The 21,314-nt window shown below is 35.1% G+C and overlaps 1 protein-coding gene across 1 annotated transcript; it reads left to right on the top strand.

Annotated features, from left to right (window-relative positions):
• Nucleotides 1-32: 32 nt before the first annotated feature.
• Nucleotides 33-20,694, top strand: LOC127447542 (TRAF family member-associated NF-kappa-B activator-like). Its single transcript, XM_051709501.1, has 8 exons — nucleotides 33-378; nucleotides 3,047-3,182; nucleotides 3,311-3,422; nucleotides 4,725-4,837; nucleotides 6,982-7,049; nucleotides 7,922-8,040; nucleotides 14,895-15,274; nucleotides 19,229-20,694. The coding sequence occupies exons 2-8, from the start codon at nucleotides 3,084-3,086 to the stop codon at nucleotides 19,391-19,393; spliced, it is 1,056 nt and encodes a 351-aa protein (XP_051565461.1). The 5' UTR covers nucleotides 33-378; nucleotides 3,047-3,083; the 3' UTR covers nucleotides 19,394-20,694.
• The last annotated feature ends 620 nt before the right edge of the window (nucleotides 20,695-21,314 follow it).

The following is a 21,314-nucleotide window of genomic DNA, read 5'->3' as shown; positions in this document are numbered from 1 at the left end:
GCGCTCCTGTTTCAGACACGCGGCCGCCGTAGTTACGACCATCAACGGGGTAAAGCAATGGCGGAGAGTTACTGTTAATCACAATAAATATTAAAATTGAAAAACGACCCACTGGATACAAAGCAAAGCCTGCATCGTTTTGAGCAAGTGTGATATTTATAACAGGCTGCAGCTGATTGGCTGAGCAGCAGCGGGCGGAAGTTTAAGGCGAGTGGGGATTCCCCGAGGGAAGTTCCCAGCTCATTATAAAACATACAAAATGTACATTTGTACGAATTAGTTCATTTCCTCCCGTTTAACGCGAAAATATACGTGTAGCAGCGTCGCGATGTCCAAACTGCGCAAAAGTATACGTGCTTGGGCTGTTTAGGAGTGAAGGTAAGACTACAGTGAGTGCAGTACACTACTGAGTGCACTCAATTCATCAACTTTACTGTGTGTACTGCAACTATGTAGCTGTTTAACGAGTTGCTTTTGCTTTTAGTTGTTCGATTACATCTCAGACTTCTACCATTAGAAAGTTTGGTTGTAAAACCTTGGTGACGTCACTGTTTTTGCGCTTTTTAATACAGTTTGAATGTAGTATTTACTGTGAACTTCACTATGTTAAGGTTGTGAAAAGGGTTAGCTGTCAAACTGGGTAAGGTTTGAGCCAAAAGTCCAATTATACATATGTGTTTGTTTACAAACTATATAATAAATATATAATAGGAAGAACTGTGTTCTCAGGACAAGAGTATTTTTCCACAAATATATTACCTTTTACATTTAGCCATTTTATGAATTGTATTGGCTACTATTTGATAATTGTTGTGCTGTTGAATTGTTGCTGAAAAACCTATGATAGTTCCCATTGTGACAACTTACCCCAAATAGTGTGACAACATGCCCCTATAAGTTCAATGTGTGTTCAGTGAACTGTCTTGTTTTTACTGGGTGGGCAATACAGAAAAATATATTTACCCTGAGAAATACTGGAGTAAAATGTGTGACCACTAGCCCTGTGTTTCCATGATAGACCAGGACATGTCACATGACTTGCATTAACAGTTTTATATTTCTCTACAAATTTTAAAATAATTTGTTTAGTGGTTACATATTAAATTATCTTCATGATTTCATAAGAGATGGGAAATTTATTTCAGTTTAGGACGGTCTCTAAATATCTGATAACATTATTATTAGTTGCAGTTTATGTAAAAATGACACAATTTCTCAATTTGAACTCATTTAAGAGCCTGCCTAAAACTTAAAGGTTTAAAATAAGATTTTTTTTTCTTTAATAAGAACACAAATAATACTTTCTGAACAATAGAGCAATGCACTAGTTAGCATGTTTAGTAATTTGATCATATTTACCTGATACAAACAGCTAATCATGTGTTTTAAAAAGTTTTTATATATATATATATTAGTGTGTGATTTGTATACACACACACACACACACACACATATATATATATATATATATATTAACAATTAAAAAATACTATTAATTTATATATATATATATATATATAAAAAAATTTGATATATATGTATAAATCACACACAACCACACGTGTGTGTGTGTCTGTCTCTCTCTCTCGCTCTGTTAAAACATCCTTCAGTATTTTATATAGATAAAATACTATCAAATTTTTTAATTGTTGATATATAAAATACTGAAAGATGTTTTAACTAATATATGTATACACACACACATGTTGTGTGTGATTTATATATACACATAAATCAACAAAAGAAAAAAATTTGATATATATAAATAATACTGAAAGATGTTTTAACTAATACACACACACACGTGGTTGTGTGTGATTTATATATACACAAATATAAAAAAAAAATAGTATTTTTTATATATATAAATAAAAAATACTGAAAGATGTTTTAACTAATATACACACACACGTTGTGTGTGATTTATATATGCACATAAATCAACAAAATAATGTTTTTTTTTTTTTTTATAGTATTTTATTTACAGTTGTGCTCAAAAGTTTGCATATCCTGGAAGAAATTGTGAAATTTTGGCATTGATTTTGAAAATATGACATCATGCAAAAAAACTGTCTTTTATTTAAGGATAGTGATCATATGAAGCCATTTATTATCACATAGTTGTTTGGCTCCTTTTTAAATCATAATGATAACAGAAATCACCCAAATGTCCCTGATCAAAAGAAAAAGACGGTGTGGTTGTTTCAATGAGCACAATACGGCGATACTTGAACATAAATGAGCTGCATGGTCGAGTTGCCAGAAAGAAGCCTTTACTGCGCCAATGCCACAAAAAAACCCGGTTACAATACGCCCGACAACACCTTGACACGCCTCACAGCTTCTGGCACACTGTAATTTGGAGTAATGAGACCAAAATAGAGCTTTATGGTCACAACCATAAGCGCTATGTTTGGAGAGGGGTCAACAAGTATTGTGCTCCTTGAAACAACAACACCGTCTTTTTCCAGATCAGCCTGTATTTCTCCTGAGGTTACCTGTGGGTTTTCCTTTGTATCCCGAACAATTCTTCTGGCAGTTGTGGCTGAAATCTTTCTTGGTCTACCTGACCTTGGCTTGGTATCAAGAGATCCCCGAATTTCCCACTTCTTAATAAGTGATTGAACAGTACTGACTGGCATTTTCAAGGCTTTGGATATCTTTTTATATCCTTTTCCATCTTTATAAAGTTCCATTACCTTGTTACGCAGGTCTTTTAACAGTTCTTTTCTGCTCCCCATGGCTCAGTATCTAGCCTGCTCAGTGCATCCACGTGAGAGCTAACAAACTCATTGACTATTTATACACAGACACTAATTGCAATTTAAAAAGCCACAGGTGTGGGAAATTAACCTTTAATTGCCATTTAAACCTGTGTGTGTCACCTTGTGTGTCTGTAACAATGCCAAACATTCAGGGGTATGTAAACTTTTGAGCACAACTGTGTGTATGTGTGTATATATATATATATATATATATATATATATATATATATATATATATATATGAGGTGTGTAAGTAAGTGTTTGTGTCTGTCTGGGATTAGGGCCCGGGACCGCCCCGTTCGGAATGTTACTGAAGGAATGGACAGAAACATCAGTGAGCAGCTCAACAAAGCCTTTGAAGCGTACCGCAATGCATCTATTGAGAAAGATATTGCCAGAAAGGAACTTCAGAACAAGGTTCTGTTTGTGAACAATCAGTTCCATTAAACTTTATTTCTTCAGTTTGGTGTGTGTGTGTGTGTGTGTGTGTGTGTGTGTGTGTGTGTGTGTGAGAGTGGGCAATCACTAAAACAGATCTATTGCAGACAGAGCAGTATCAACGCCAAACTCAACAGCTGGAGAGAAAGATAGAAGAGCAAGCAAAAACCATCACACATCTTAAAGCTCAGCTCGGTTTACTTCAGAAACATACATCAGGTTAGTAATGCGAGTTTTTTTCTCGCTGTGTTTTCATATATTATAATGATTTACTTTGTATACACTGCATAAAGACAGTTTAAGCTGTCTGTAAAACTGTAAGTAAACCTGGACAATACCAATCAAAAGTTTGGACACACCTGCTCTATCTTTATAATGACTATTTTCCTCATTTTTTAGAGTGATAGTAGGGTAATTAAAATCATAACACAAACTGAAGTATGGAAATCATGTAGCGATCATAAAATGTTAAACAAATGTTATATTTGAGCTTTCTCAAAGTAGTTCCCATGTATGCTGGACATTTGTTTTTCCTTCACTATCTGCTCCAACTCATCAATTAATAATAAAAAAAAGTATTTTAAGTGTTAAAAAAAAAAAGAGAGAATGCGTAGGCATAACTTATATTTACAAGTTTATCCAATTTATATTTAAGCCTTTAGATCAAAAGGTGTTAAGATCACGAAAAGTGTCAAATTCTGACTGGCAGTGTATATTATGTCCATGCAAATCTATATAAAGTCAAAGTCAATTTTATTTATAAAACACTTTTACAAACTACAGTGTAGATTAAAGTGCTGTACATTAAGATTAAACACAGTAACATGATGTTATTAAACCCAATGGATTAAAACAATTCCGAACATAAAATGACCGCTACATTTCAAAGGCCAAAGAGAGCAGATGAGAACTTTGTTTTCTTATAACATAAAAGATTAAAAGAGAAATATGATACAATTGATCGGCTTAAATTTCATTAGTCACACTCTTTGAGTTTGTCATTTGTTGTGAAGGCGATGCCGAGTGAAACATTTAAGACAAATAAAGTTCTTTGAGAAAAAAACAACTTTTGCTTAGAAATGAAAAATGCCTTCGGGTTAGAAAAAAAAATGAAAGGTGTTCAACTAATGTGTTATATCCTTACGTGTCTATATATGGTAAATAATAAAAGTATGTAAAATAAATGTCTTTGTATGCACTGTAGTAACTTAAGATTAAGCAAATAATACAAACGTAGAAATAATCAGAGTAAGTGTACCTTTTGCCCATGCAAATTTATGTAAATATAACACAGTGTAGAAGCTTAAACTTCCTTTATCACTCTTTATGCACTCAGTGCTTTTAATAGTGTATCGTAAAGTTAGTTTGTGTGTGACATGGTCTAAAATGTTATAAGAAAACACAGTTCTTCGAAAACTGTTTTCGGATGCATGCTTTCGCTTTGAATTGCCAGTATTGTTAATGTTGATGAGTGTGATTGATATCTGGCCCGGTTCCTTGTTGTACTTTTTTCATTTTTAGGTGAGATGAAACTAGCAGAGTCTGCGCACAGAAAACAGGAAGTAGAGACCTTGTCACCTAGCGATAATCGCTCTGACAACCAGTCCAGTTCCCTCAGGACTAACCCTTTCCTGGTGGGTGTTTCCTCCTAATGTCAATAATAAGGGATGCGACTCTAGTCAATCTTTAATGTCACAGTTAATAAACAGTTAAAGGGATAGTTCACCCACTTCTCTCTTTTAGGCAGAATGTTAGGGACTGTCAGCCTCAGTCACCATTCACTTTCATTGCATTTTTTTATCCATATAGTGACAGTGAAGGGTGAATGTGAATTCTCCATTTGTGTTCCATAGAAGAAAGTCATACAGGTTTGATACAACATGAGAACCAGCACTTTCATTTTTGGGTGAACTATCCCTTTAAGCAACTCTTTAATACTGTATGTATGTTAGTCTTTGCATTATATAACAAAATATAGAAAGTGGCATTTATTTTAAAGAAACGCACCACAAACCCTTTTTGTGGCAAATTATAAACAATAGACATACTGTTCGAAATAAACGCATCATATTTGGACACTTTCTGGTTGTCAAACGGTAGTGGAACTTGTTCCTAGTTAATCATACACCCACAAAAAAATCACCGGTTTGTTAAAAAATAATTGCAAAAATTCCTCCGAAAAGTCCAGAAAGCATAATTTGTTTGCAGATGCCACTTGCTTTGATTTTATTGTAATGCAATGACATTCAGACATTTTAAAGTGTGCCTTAAGTGTCCAAATACTTTTCTAGGTTTCTTTATGAATATGCACATGCACCTTGTTGGAATATTATTTCACTTTGTTGATTCAGATGTAATTGTAAAAGAAAGGACTTTTCCGACCCTCACCCCCAAACCTCCCAGCCTTTATATTGTGTTATCGTTGTTAACCGCCTGTAAGCAAAAGACGAACCTAATAGCTGAGTTTGCGGGGCTTTGTTAGTTATCCACAGTTCACTCGAGGGTTAAGTTGTGAGAAATGTGCGAAAAAGATGTAGTTCTCTCTCTTCACAGTTTGATATCATTTTTCTTCGCTATCTGTCCATAGTGAGAATGTTTCTCTAATTGAATCCAGTGTGATAATTCTTCTCAATAGTTTTCAGCTTAAACGTGCATGTTTGAACCCACAGGGGGCACTAGAGTATAGCACTTTTGTTGGAGACTCTGTGAATTGAGTTCTCTCTTTTGAAAGGAGGTGTCACATTTTTTAGATGACTGTTATTCAAAGATATAGAAGTAACAGTTTTGAAATGGCTACTTTCTCTTTTTTCTGAACTTAATCTTGAGTAGATAATGGCCTCTAGTATCTGTAGTGGGCTTAACTTGTGTGTTACAGTATAAGATTCTATCACAGAAAGATTCAAACTCTTGAGTCAAAGGTGTAATTAAGGTAGTTGGAAGGTTTTTTTTTGCATTATGCATTTTGCAGTATATTCAGCTCAGTTGAGCATAGCTGGATAAATCAAACTAAACTTGGGTCTGGGTCATATTTTTTTATTTACCAAAAAAAAAAATAAATAAAAATAAATAAATAAATAAATAAATATATATATATATATATATATATATATATATATATATATATATATATATATATATATATATATAAATATTTATAAATATTTATAAAAATATAAATTTGTTTTATTTTTTTATATAAAATATATATATATTTTATATAAAAAATAAATGAAAAAAAATTCATAAAATCTATAATTTTATGTAAAACTAACATTTATTAATATATAATAATTGTTATTAGTATATAAACGCTATATTGATTTCTACAAAACATTTAACATTTGACAATATATATTAATAATATTATTGTTATTATACAGAAAGAAAAAGAAGCCTATTTTTAGGACCTTTAAAATGTTTTGTAATGTCACAATTAATTATGACAATTACGCACATATTCATCCCCAAATTGTATTACCATTATGTAAATAGTATGGTAGTACTTGTTGATCTGAGATAAATATAAATATCATATTACAGTGTCTGTCCTGTAATTCAGTAAAAAAAAAACATTTGAGCAGTTATGACAAATTTTTGGGGGGGGCGGACTGATTTATCATGAAAATATTTCTTAATGGTCCTAAAATGAGTTTTATAATAAATGTGAAATATTTTAAACATACTCGAGATGTTCCGGTCTGCTGTGCTGACAAAGCTGTATTTTGTGTTTTGCTTATTTTAATTGGTAATTCTGTTTATCTTTATTGTTTTTGCGCAGATAAACGAATCCACAGAGTATTCCGGGATGCTTCCCCATACGATAACGTCCGCTTGCGGAATAAAGAGGTACACAATTCATCCATCCATCCATCTTCTATAGCCGCTAGTTCTATATAGGGTCACGAGTAGTGCTGGAGCCTAACACGATTCATTTCACTTTAGAAAATTATTTATTAAAGAAGGATTTTACACTCCAGTCCCACATGCACCCAGACTAAAGATTTGACCCTGAACTAAATCAGCTGATTAACTCAGTTATGTCTGTTTGTTTGAGGTTGGAATTGGCAGATCAGTTCTACTGTTGTCAGATATTTGCTCTTGCAAAGTATATATTGCATAGATTCTGAATAACAGTATGCAAACTAGCAAAACTGATTTAGAGACAACAGCCCTAAAATCCCATGCTTATGTAATACTAATGCAGTTCTGCTGATGTGAGATCAGTTTTTCTGGCATCTATTGCAACTAAAGGGGAGGTACGCTGACCTTAAATCAGCATAAATCTTGCCAACAACAACTAAACAAAGCAAATGGTATTTTAACTTGACATTCTTAAGTGGAAAGGTTAAACTTTTTTTTTAATTATTATTATTATTATTATTATTATTTCTAGATAATACAAATTTAAACTCTCACTTATAAATCAGATCACCTTGACAACCAGAAAGTATGAGAAAACTTTTTGTCTTTACAGTGTGTTAGTAGTTTTATAATTGAAAACCAAATAAACTTTTTTCTGTTTTTAATATTTTGCTTGTAAATAGTGCAGTAATAACAGTGTATATGTATGTATGTATGTATGTATGTATATATGTGTATATATATATATATATATATATATATATATCGACACTAACTGGATATAACTGGATTATTTTATTTTTTTCGTTGGGAAAGACCCAAGCAGTTTTCTTGACTTTTCTTTCTCTTTCGCACAGTGAAGACGTTTTGGACACTCTGCAGGAAATCCAGGGGACTTTCCAGAGGATTCAAACTTTAGCTAGACGACAGAAAGATCACCTGAAGAGAATACACAAAGGAAATGAAAGCGCTAATGGTAAAAGCGTTTTTAGAGCCTCATTTAAAATTTTGGACTAATGTCCTTTATTAAATTATAGCTGTTATACTACCTCACCCAAGTGTGTTTCGTTCCATTCTAATTAAATTAGGTAAAATAAAAACCGTGGCGTTACAATTACATCGCAAATGTCACAACAAATGTGTAATTATCTAACTAGTATTTTAACGCAGCATACTAGTAATTATAAATGTCGCCGTTGACTCCTGCACGCAATTAAAAGCAGAACTACTTGATGCAAAGCCATGATGTAAGGGCTCTTTGCTCCAATGATCTCTGACCTCTGCACAGCATAAAAATAAACTGCGCAGATGAACATGTTCAATTATCACTTTGATAAATGTTGTTTTGAAGCTGCAAACTGTTACACAATTACGTGTCCTCTATGAAATTACTTGGAAAAAAAACCAATACGCCAGTGAGATGTATTTTTGGACGTGGTAGCATGATGGAAAGCATGCATAAAACACAGTGTCTTGCCCTGTGGAAACGTAATTCGTGTAGCTTGTTAAGGCAAGCATAACTATTACTATTGTTCATACTTAGGGGTTAGGGTTAGAGGTTCTAAAAAATCCAAAGTATTAAACTTTTGGTGCATTACGTGTGTGGCTTGTTGAGGAAAGGTGTGCTATTACTTTTCTAAGTGACTGGATTTACAATTTCTGCCCGGGAGAGGATAAAACATGCGACTTGCATTGAAAGGAAGTCCCCCAAGGCATATCTAGGGACTGTAATATCATAGAGACCTGAGGTTGGGCTTTTTTTTTTAACCTTGCAACCAGATAGCAATGGGCTTAAAAACCTCTTGGAACACCTAAAAGGAGCAGTTCACCCAAAAATGAAAATTCTCTCATCATTTACTCGCCCTCATGATATCCCAGATGTGTGTGACTTTCTTCTGCAGAGTACAAATGAAGATTTTTAGAAGAATATCTCAGTTCAGTAGGTCCATACAATGCAAGTCCAAAATTTTGAAGCTCCAAAAAGCACATAAACATAGCATAAAAGTAATCCATAAGACTCCAGTGGTCTTCTGAAGCAATGCAATCGTTTTTGGGTGAGAACCGACCAAAATATAACTCATTTTTTTACTGTACATCTTGACATTGCAGTCTGTAGGCATGATCAATATTTCAAGCTCGATTAAACTTCATAGTGCTTGACACATGCACAGAGCGCTAGATGGCCTTAGGAAGTGTAATCGAGCTTGAAATCATGATCGTCAAGCAGCTTCAAAGTTTTAGTCACCATTCACTTGCATTGTATGGACCTATAGAGCTGCTCCTTTACATACAATGAAAGTGAAAGGTAATTTTATATTGTCAAGCTCTAAAAAGTAACAAAAACGCAATTAAGCACCTTAAAAATAGTTAATACGACTCATATGCTGTATTCCAAGTTTTCTGAAGTCATCTGATCAGGCTTAAAGGGAAAGTTCACCCAAAAATGAAAATTCAGTCATTGTTTACTCACCCCTGTGTTGTTATAACCCTGTATGTGTTTAATACAAAGGGAGAAATTGTGAAAAAAATTTGTGTTCAGTGATTACTACTTCAAGCTTCAAAAGAACACAAAAGTATAATTCAGAAGTCTAATAAATTATTCCATGAGACTCATGATTGTTATGAAAGCATACGATAAGGTTTGATGAGAAACAAACTGAAATCTAATGTATTATTTAGTGAAAATGTTCACTGACCGTTGATCTCCTGTGCGTGTTCATGATAGGGCACGAGAGCAACAGTTCACGCAGCCCCCTCGTGACATTGGGGCGTTCATGCGAAAACTCACTTTGTTTATCTAAAAACTGGTCCGCCACAGCGATAGTGACAACAGAACACAACACAGCTGTTTGTAGTTGAAGAATTTATCCATTTCTATGCCCAGCCTTTTTTTTTGTTTTTCGGTCCGGTGCCATTTCACAGCGGACAGATTTAACTGTGCAATGCCAAAAATAGAAACACGCGATCGATAGAATGTACCGTCGCTCGTCACTGCTGGTTAGGACAAAAACTCTGATTACCATAGAAAATATACCTTTTATCACCTGTCGTTTGGCCTCAGGATAGGACACGGTATGACTGTGGCTGCCTGTAGCCTCCTCTATGTTTCTGTTTGATTTCCGAGTACTCCGTTCAATAAAATAAGGCTGGGCATAGAAATGCATCAATTCTTCGACTACAAACTCTTCAGACATGTTTGGTAAGTTCTGTTCTCTGTTTTGTGTGCAGCTGTGTTGTGTTCTGTTGTCGCTATCGCTGCGACCAGTTTTTAGATAAACAAAACGAGTTTTCGCATGAACGCCCCAATGTCGCGAGGGGGCTGCGTGAACTGTTGCTCTCGTGCCCTATCATGAGCGCACACAGGAGATCAACGGTCAGTGAACATTTTCACTAAATAATACATTAGATTTCAGTTTGTTTCTCACCAAACCTTATCGTATGCTTTCATAACAATCATGAGTCTCATGGAATAATTTATTAGACTTCTGAATTATACTTTTGTGTTCTTTTGAAGCTTGAAAAGGTGGTCACCATAAACTGTCATTGTATGACATCACTGAGCACAACATTTTTTCAAAATTTCTCTCTTTGTGTTAAAAAGACAAAGTCATTTAGGGTTATAACAACACAGGGGTCAGTAAACAATGACTGAATTTTCATTTTTGGGTGAACTATCCCTTTAAATTTAAGTCGTTGTTCACTGATAATCTTCTCCACCTCATTAGCTCTCAAATTTAATTTGTGATTGCGTATGTATTTTATCTTGCTGAGTAGTGATTTGTCATATAACGTGAAAAGCAGTAGTGTGTGGCATCAGTGAAATCTAACCGGTATGACACGTCTAAAGCCATTGTTTTGAATTGAACAAAGTGCCAATGAAATTTTAGAGCATCGGTGGAGGGGAAGATTATCAATGAAGAGCTGTTTCCTCCACAAAACTCTCATGTGACTCCAGAGGAGTTGGAATATAGTCTTATGAACTACTTTTATGGGCCTTTTTAGATCTTGGTACCATATATAAATCACCATCAACTTTCATTGTATGGAAAAGATACAAAACTTTGTGTTCCAAGGAAGAAAGAAAATATTATGTGTCAGGGTGAGTAAGACAACAAAATTTTCAGCTTAGGGTGAACCGTTCCAGATAGATGGAAGTGCATCAGAAAAATCCTATTCTTTTAGCAAACGGAAATATGAGGTAATGCAATTTCTTCTAACAATGATCTCAGACTTGTTGCCCTTGTAAAAATGTTTCTGCATACCGTAGTGTTGAATTATGGATAACAGTCATTGAATCCAAGCCATTCTGTGATCATCATGATTTGATTGCTACATTACTAACTCCACTTGCCTTAATGTGATCACAGACTTTGATCAGGAAGCTTTAAAGGAGAATTTCAAGCTCTGTATTTGATTTTAATTGGCCGGCGGTGCGGTCGCAGGGACTTACGCAGTTGTTATGGTAGTGCAATTCTTACTGCATTGTTTGGTGCTAAAATTGACAGAGTTCCTCATTAATAGTCAGCGTTGCATGATGTGCATATCACTGCTGTGCTTTCTTTGCATTTGCATACTAATGTACTTATATGAGTGAGAGCGAGAGACAGACAAGAGAAATACGAGAAAAAATGAATGAATTTGAGAGTTTTCTCCACCATTTAAATCAGCGCCTTAGGCTTGTCAGTTTCTCTATTAAATGAATGTTCCGGTTTCAATGCAAGTTAAGTTCTATCAACAGCATTTGATAATGTTGACTACCACAGACAATAAATATGAAAATCGTGGTTACAGTAAAGCACATGTTTTCAAATGTAACGCAAATACACATTAACATTGTATGTGTTGACATGAGTGTAGTGTGATAGGATCGCTTACTAACCTTGTCTGTGTAAAGTTATTAGAGGTCAACCGACAGTGGATTTTGCCGATACCGTTAACTAAGGTGGTGGAAAAGGCTGATAACTGATTAATCGGCCGATAGATTTTCAAATATATTTATAGAATGATCAAAGAGTTCTTAATCTTTACTTACTATGATGAGCACAGACATTAAAGCTACAAGAGTCCAAAATGAATCAAACCCAAAAAGCAGTTTATTGTGCAACCAAAATTCCAATAATAACCAGAAGATTTGGAGCATAATATGTGACTTTAACCGGGGACTTTTATTTTAAAAATGTACAGACAGAGTACTGTAAATATTTAATAAATTAAGCTTTTTATAGTCTATAATTTCACGCAATGGTTTATTTATGAGGAATAAAAAAATCAGGGATAAAAAAAATATCTGCATAGATTTTTGCCGACAACGATAGTCCAAAAAAGCAGCTATCGGCACCGATTAATCAGTAAAACCGATACATCGGTCTACCTCTGAAATTTATATTCAATCTTTCAATAGCAACGTCATACGTAAAGTGATGACTTTTGCATTAAATGCACAAGGATTCCAGAAAGAGACCATTTACATAGAGAACTCCATTCGCTGAAACAACATTAGATTGCGACGAATTACGCGTAATCAAAGTTCTTTCCTACATACAGGCTATAAAGAGCCGTTCACACAGCACGCGTTCGGTCTCATGACACAGTTTTAAACATTGGCTTATGTTCAGTGTTGCAGAAATAAAACTAAGAATATGTGGAATTTTAAAGACACTTTTTGTCTTTTTGACGCTTTACTTGTCTGCCACATGAATGTCTTTGAATTATCTTTATTTAAGATCTTTTCTCAGTAAATATTGATGGATGAGATGTGATTATTTACAATTAGGTTTAATCAATTAAGCTGCATTTCATTTAATTATCTTTATTAAATGTTTTAATCGATTGTCAGCGCTTGTCCAAATGCTTTAGTCTTAATTTTGAACAATATGTTTGTTTTATAATTTCAAACCTAATAACTTCTTTTTGCTTTAAAATCGATTTTTTTTTTTTTTTTCTAGGGCTGTCAATTAATTTATCGCATACATAAATATTTGCTGAGAGCCTATCATATAACAGTAATTAAATATATAATGATTAATTCTAAATATTCTAAAAATAATAATACAGATAATTAAAATGCGTTACATTATTTTGGCACACAAGTGAATATAAAAAGTGGCTTTAGAATGCAATATATTGCTTATTTGCATATTATTGAACAAAAGCCAGTCATTGGTCTACAGGTCACAGCAATCCATTTTGCAATTGAATTCATCAGTCAGTCCGAGATTTATTATGTGGGCTTGTCTAAGGACCCGTCAATGTACACCTGCATCAGATGGACACTTTTGGAGCGTCTCGGTTGCATCGCGTTATAAACATACAGTTTTAAAGTCGCTGTGTCAAGTTAAATGAAGTTTGACATCTTGAGATTCCGACCTTCGGAGTTGCGCTCCATCAAGCTGTGTTTGTACACAAGAACGTGTTTTTATCTTGTGTTGTCTGCTGTCGGTAAGTGTGGTTTGTTCTCTGTAAAAGCTGCTCGTTGCCTATACAGCTGAAGTTTCGCTTACTGCCCCCTGGAGAAAACAGCTGGTACTTCAAGCTTGAATTTCTCAGATATGGCGAATCTTCCTTATTACATTTCGGGGACATGATTAATTACATCAATTTTTTAACGCTTTATTTTTTATATAATTAATCGCACTGAATTAATGTGTTAAATCGAGAGCCCTAGTTTTTGTGTTATAATAAAAAAACAAACAAAACAAAAATTGTTCAATTTACTTCAGTGAACTAAAGCAACACAATTCTAGAACATTTTGTCACAACTTGATTTCATTGCGTTCTATTTAAATTTGTAGAATGGAAGTTTACTAAATCCATTTTTTTTGAGTTGGGACTACATTAATACTTTTTGCGGTGTTGATGCAGGAATGATGAAACTGGGCAGGTGATTTCTATTTCCCAGCATGCATTTAGCATGCTAACATTAACATTTACCAGTTAGTACATAAAAAAATAAATAAAAGAGATTTATTTGAGTCATATTGACATGTCTAATTTTGTTGGGTTTACTCAATTCAATTAGACCCCATTTCCACCTGGTATTAAGATGTGTTTCGGGTGATCCGATCACATGTGGTCAGGACTAAACGGGGTCTAAACCGTTTTGTGATCACAAAACGAAAATCAAAAACGAATTTGTCCACATCACATTTGAGGTGTAAACACTAATCCGTCCTGTATGCGTACCGGCAGCAGCGAAGTGCCACCCCTCACCTGTCAATCATCAGCTGTGCTAAAACCATTTATGAGCGGCTTAAAAGGAAATAACCGTCAGGTCGGGAAATTAAAAAAAAAAGCAGATACATACATTTACAATCACAAGAGCTTCACGGATCTTCTTCAGTGTGTCTGATATCTACACAGATGACAAGCACGAACACCTTCAAGCACCTTAAATACAGGTAATACACTAAAATAACGTATAATTCTGCTTGACTTGTTGCGTTTGTGCTTCTGGGTGAAACAGCGCGCTGTTTTTTTAGCTTTAGTTTTGTCTTTTCTGACTTTATTGTGCTTTATTATCATGCAGTAACACACTGATAGAGTGATTGATGTATGTCATCATGAAACAGAGACCCTCCCCTCCAGTCCCGAACACAAGTGGTCACAGGTGATGCAATTAAATGACCAGGTGTGACCACATGTGGTCAGATCATCCAAAACGCATCTTAATACCAGGTGGAAACGGGGCCTTAGGTTCTGTCATAGGTTACATAGTAATTTTAAATTATGAAAATTAACTTGTGTATAAATGTTTATCTTTAAGTGTAGTTTAGGTGTCCAAATACTTTTTAGGGCTGCTGTAAATAAACGTCTTTAAAATATTGTCTCCAGAACAGTTTTCCATGCCCATCCAATGCACGGACGACACGGCGGAACAGGCTGAGGTGCCCTTTTCTGAACCGCTACAACCAGAAGTTGATGACACTTTATCCTCCACATCTCTTGCTTCACGTGGCACCGGTCCGGACGACGGCCTTTTTGATTCATTAAGAGGTCTGAGCGTCAAGTTTCCCCCGAGCCCAGACTCCGAATACGACTTTCTTAACAGTACGCCGGATAAACGAGTGGGCCTGCCCCTGCAAAGACCCGACCTTGGAGACCACGGACACACGTTGAGGGAGGAGTCTTATCCATCATACCCCGCCCCCTCTTCGCCCACTCACACATCCGCATCTTCTGCGGCGCATGAAAATGTACGAGGACCCCAACAGGTAAGATGAGCATTCACACGCAAGATCTGAAATGAACACTCGCCAAGCTCCAAATGCTAGTAAAAATTGACTTCCATGAGTATATAAAACTTAATCGGCGGTTGGTCGAAAACTTCTAAGGGGTTTTTGACACCAAATGCTTTTGCGTTCATTTGCGGCTTTTTTTTTTCTTTTTTTATGTGAACGTGCGCTGCGTCTCACTTTTTTACGTTGTTTTTTTGTTTTTATCAATACTTTTCTGTACTGAATGAAATTTATGCATTAACAACGTTTATCTCGCTTCGTCCACCATCTTGAATTTTTTTTGCCGCCGAGCTTGTCGTAGAATGCATTCTAGGATTGCCTTTCTACGGGAAGGGTATGTGCGAAGCTGCCATAACATTTGGCAAAACTGTGTACCTTAGGGGCTATTTACACCAAACGTATTTTTGTGTCTATTTGCGCTGTTTTTCTATGTTTACATGCGCTAGATGGACGTCTTTGACCGAGTTTTTTTTTTCAGCGTCTTACACTATAGTACCACATTTTTTGACGCTGTGTCGAGTTAAAAAGAACTTCATCTTTTAAAATGTGTCTCGAGACACCTGCATTCTGTTATATATTCATTGCACGCCATCTAGCTTTTTTAAATGCAAGAATGCATTTGGACCACGAATATGTGAAAGAATATGTGCATATACTTACATCATCATACAATTATTGCATAAACCGCCATTATACTACAATAAAATTAACACAAGCTCAGTGCTATATATACTGGCAAAACGCACACATAATGTAAGCCTCACATCTGCACCGGGGTTCAGCGCCATTCCATTTAGGATGTCAATTAGGATGTGCTAAGACCACAGAGAGCTGTGAATCACGTATTACCTCGTCTTCTGTGTTGTCATACTATTACACTCGTTTCCAGACTGTTCTTTTTGCTCTCTTCTAGTTTAAAAGTGTTACAGATAGCTACCTTGGTTCATCTGTTTTAAGAGCATGAAAAAATAAAGTGTTGTTGGCAAACAGACATTTCAAACGGAATGACTAAATTTATGAAGTGTAAATGTGGTGTTATCAAAATGCTCCAAAGAGCATTGATATAATTTTTTCATCATGTGCTGTGTGCAAATGGCCAGATCTTTATATATACCAAGATAACTAACTGATTATAAAGTCTGTTATTTTGGTTGTCATATAGAAATGTGCAATTGTGGAAAGCATTAAAACACGGGATGTGAGAGAAAAATGATGAAATAAAAATAAAAGATAATGGGTATCTCACTAGCAGATGTGTTTTATTTTTAATAAATGGTTGGGGAGTATGAAACACAAGTGTCTTGTTTTCTCAGTGCCCATGCCTGCATTCGGTCCTGCAGTAATAATGATGCTTGTGTGAGACATCTAGACATGCAAAGCCATAATTATGTCAAGGAAAGACATTAGGAATACCATAAGGCTTTTGCACATAGGGCTGGGAGATATAGCAAAATAAATCTCAATATGTTTCAGCCTTCTGACGAAATGTAATATAAATCTCGATATTTATGTATTATTGTTTGTTCCTCTAATTGATTGGGAAGGGGGGAATCATTTCAACCGAACAGATATTGCTGCCAAATAGCTAAAAAAATGTTTAATGCAAGAACTATAACACAGTAAAAAATCTAGCTTTTAATAATCAAGGCATGTTTTCCACAGGGTTATTCAGTGTCACATCAACCAGATTTCAGAAACTTCCTCAGTTGACATATTTTTGATTTTGTTAATACTTTTTCTAAAGAAAGATAAACATAAATGTTGATGAAAGCCAACATATTTAACAGCATGGATCTAAACTGACAGAGTAATCCTTTGCTTTGTAGGTGGGGGGTCAAAATGACAACTGACCCTTTGGTGTTTGGGCCCCTCATGATGCATTCCAGAGCTTTACAGATGTACATTTCTGAAATCCAAAAACTAGATATCAGTATTGCACCATCTGAAGAGCCACATTTGTCACTTACTCTTAAAAATCGAGATTTTGATATTATTGTTTTAATGTGAAATAAATAAAGGTACATTTCTAGTTGTTTTAACATTATTTGTATTTCAGACCTTTGTTTTGTTGGACAAGAAAAACTAGCTTCATATGTACCATGTGACCACATAAGTTTTCGACCAATTTTTGGATGGAGCCACATTGAGAGTCCCATATGATTTAACCATATATGACCTTAAAATGAAGATACAAAAAGCAAACTTTGTTCTAAACCAGAATCTAAAAGGATATTAAGATGTCTATTATACTTCTGGAGTTATAGGCACTGCAACTTTGGAAAGACAACAGAAAAAAAGCATTTTTTCCCATTTTTCGACATACATCATTGGCATGTAATGCAACAAGGGGTGCTGAAGTCAACTGATTTTTTTTTTTAGGTAATTTTTACCTGTAGTTTTGTTCCAAAATCATAGGCAAAAATGGTCCTTTTGACACTCCTCTACAAAATAATGGATTACTCCGTTAATATTTATCCAATGTGTTTCATATTTTGGCTTTCATCATCATTTATGTTTATCTTTTATCAGTAAAAAATTATCAAAAAACAAAATTAAGCCAAGGTCCTTTGGTTGAGTTGACATGAAATGACCCTCGCACTGTTTTTCACTAAATGAACTCAAGGAAGAATATATTTAATTATACATATATGCACTAATGTAACTAAACAAACTAGTAAAAGACGGGCAGTTCCAGCATTATGGATGTGACATTTGCAGTGAATGTGAAATTTAACTGCATATATAAAGCACTCATTACCAGCATATCAAACACATTTTTATATATATATATATATATATATATATATATATAATCATAGACCCCCGCAGATAGAACAGTTTCAGTCTAGACAAGTTTTTTTCCAGTTTCGAATTCTGGAAATTAGCTTACGCAATGTAAATATGTACGGATGTAACAAAAATGGACACGTTTTTGGGAGACGACACACTTCTTAAAAACTGTGAATTGAAATGCACAATCCAGAAATAATAATATCCACAGAATGTAGAAGAGTTGACGCTCCTAAGAGAACATATTCATTGTCGTTTTCACATAAATGGGGAAAAACCGGCGTTACGGACGTGACGGTTGTGAAAGCGGCACTTGCATCTTGAGGGGAAACCATCCAAAATGCTTTGAAATCTGCAGACTATGATCTCTGTGACATAATATTACATTATAATATCCATCAAGGCTGCATGATGAATTGAAATAAGATTGAAATCACCATTATTCCATGGTAAGCTTGACATTTTCGTGGAATTGCCCAGACCGCAATATTTACCTTCACGGAATTGAACTCGCAAAATCAAAGTTTACATTTGAGGCGCTATTAAAACATCTCTGTCTTAAAGGGATAGCCTATCTAAAAAAAGATAATTCTGTCATCGTTGACTCACCCCAAACCTGGTCTTCTTTTTGTTCTGTGGAACATGAAAGGAGATGTTTGGCTGAATGTTAGGGACTGTCAGCCTCAGTTACCATTCACTTTCATTGTATGGAAAAAAAGATGCAGTGAAAGTGAATGGAGACTGAGACTAACATTTTCTGTCCCTTGAGGAGAAAAAAAAAATATTTGAACAACATGAAGTTGAGTAAATTATGACAGAATTTTCTTTAATGAACTAGATGGCCAAATAAAATGTGCATTAAAATAATCGCAGTATTCATGATGCAATATTTATATCGCCAGGGAAATAATCGCAAATGTATCATTAATATACGATGATATATCACCCAGCCCTATTTTCACATAATTTATTTTATTTTTTTAATAATGCCATATTTATCCTGCACTTTGATCATGTTTCCAAGTACCGATGCATGTGGAATAGTTTAATCTTGGCTTTTATTTACCCAACATTATCTAAAGCCAGCTTGTCTCTAATGCTGCCCTCGCTGCTGTCTAATGTCCTCTTGTCTGTGTCCAGCTTTTTTGGACCCCAGACCTCCCGGACATGTCCTCCCAGGCGCCAGGGACAGACGTGCAGCAGATGAACAGCAAAGAGAAGTGTGCCTTTTGCAAGGATGATGTACCCCCAAATCACATGTATAGCCACCTCAATTCACACTTCAAGAACAAAGCTGGCGATTGACAAATGCGGGCAAGGGGCCGCCCGCAGGACTGCGACAGGCTTTATTCGTGGCTTTGTCGTGTAGCGCTCTACCCGTCAGAACACATTTGCTCACGTCCTTCAGTGACACCATGAAGAGAGCGGAACCTTCCACGCTCGTTTATTTAATTAGGAGAACTTTAAACGGTTCATTTTGGGCTGGTTATGTCTTAATTAATCTTTTTAGCTGCATTCTAGTTGGAGGCATTCTGATGACAGTTTACTTTGCGGTAAAGACATGCTTCCTTTTCATTTAAGTAATTTAATTCGAGATGGCAATATAAAAGACATTCATATCTCATGATTGTAAATGCTGTTTATGTGAGGTCAGTCCAATGCTGGGTCATACGAGAATTAAACGTCACACCGTTTTACTTTTAGACGCCCATTAAGTCTCTTTCAAAAGAACAATTTTTGTTTGCATATATTAAGTTAAAAATAAAACAAATTTCTGTTGTCTTTAAAATGAAAATTATGCCATCATTTATTCACCCTCATGTCATTCCAAACCCGTATAACCATAGCCTCCGTCACCATTCACTTTCGTTGGAAAAAAGATGCAATGAAAACATTCACTTTTGTGTTTCATAGGAACAACGTGAGGGTGAGTAAATGATGACAGAAGTTTCATTTTTGGGTAAATTATACTTTTAATGTCAGGCTGTCCCAAGCCATGCTTATAAATGTAGTACATTTGTGAATATATTTACCTTGTCCTGATCATAGTATTTTCAGGCATAAGGGAGACCGGGGCTAGTTGTCACATGGTGAAGTCACTATATGTCACAAGTCCAATTACATATGTTTTTGTGGGTTTCTAACACCTACTTCAAAACGGTCTTAAATTAGAATTATTTTTAACCGAAAGGTAATTTTCATAAATGTTAGGTCAGGGCAGGTTGTCATGTGTTTTATATGTTGTAATATTATAGAATGAATTTACATCTGTTATGGAATTACAGCATCTGCTGGCAAAAACAATGTTTGATGTTTTTGTATGTTACATTTCTGCAGTTTCCTGAATTATTTTACTGTTTAAATTTAGCTGAAAAGCCTAGAAAAGGCTATTTAACGGCAGGTTCCCTTTGTGACAACTTACCCCATATATTGTAACAAAATGCCCTGCTATAAAGGTAAACTTGTGTTCAGTGAACTTTATCTTTTCTCCAGGGAAATAACGCTATAAATGTTCAAAAGCTTTTTATATAGCTAGGACTGTAAGGTTCTGTATGTGTCTAAATTAACTTTCAAAAATAAAACCACTCTGAGAAATAAAGCAAAAAGTGTGACAACTAACCCCAGTCTCCCCTTTTCGCAACATATCTAGTATAAGAAGTTTCAGCAACACAGTAGTAAATTTACTGGCCACTGGATACATTTTCCATTGAATTGTTTTGGAAGTAATAACCCCTAATTGCTTTAATTTGATAACTTAATTTTAATTTGTACCACCTGTATGAGGGAATCTGTTTAGAATAAGAAATAATTCTTAGATAATTATTCCAACTATAAACACCATCTGGTCTATGAAATCACTGCTGCACAGGTATAACAGGTTAATTAAAACTTTGTTACTACACATAGTATCCAACGCAAGCTCACTTTGCAATTACATGCACAATTATTTTGTGATTTATAGTGTATTGTTTTGTGGCCTTCTTGTTAATAGGCTTGTTTTATATGTGTGTTTAGGGCCCTGCCGTTCATCCACATGAATGAACATAAGTGAATAGCGCTTAGATGAATGGAGAAGTATTGACTATACGATATCCACCCCACAGATGGCCCGTCATTAGCTGCTCGAATACCTCTAATACCAAAACATTCCAGCTTTGTTTTTAATCTTCCATTCTCTTTTCACACGCTCATAACACTCTAAACTGCAGTGCACTGGAGAGTATAG

Source organism: Myxocyprinus asiaticus, chromosome 10, assembly GCF_019703515.2.
Source record: "Myxocyprinus asiaticus isolate MX2 ecotype Aquarium Trade chromosome 10, UBuf_Myxa_2, whole genome shotgun sequence".
Lineage (NCBI taxonomy): Eukaryota > Metazoa > Chordata > Actinopteri > Cypriniformes > Catostomidae > Myxocyprinus > Myxocyprinus asiaticus.
The sequence above is the reverse complement of the archived record's forward strand: the minus strand, read 5'-3'. Positions and strand labels throughout refer to the sequence as shown.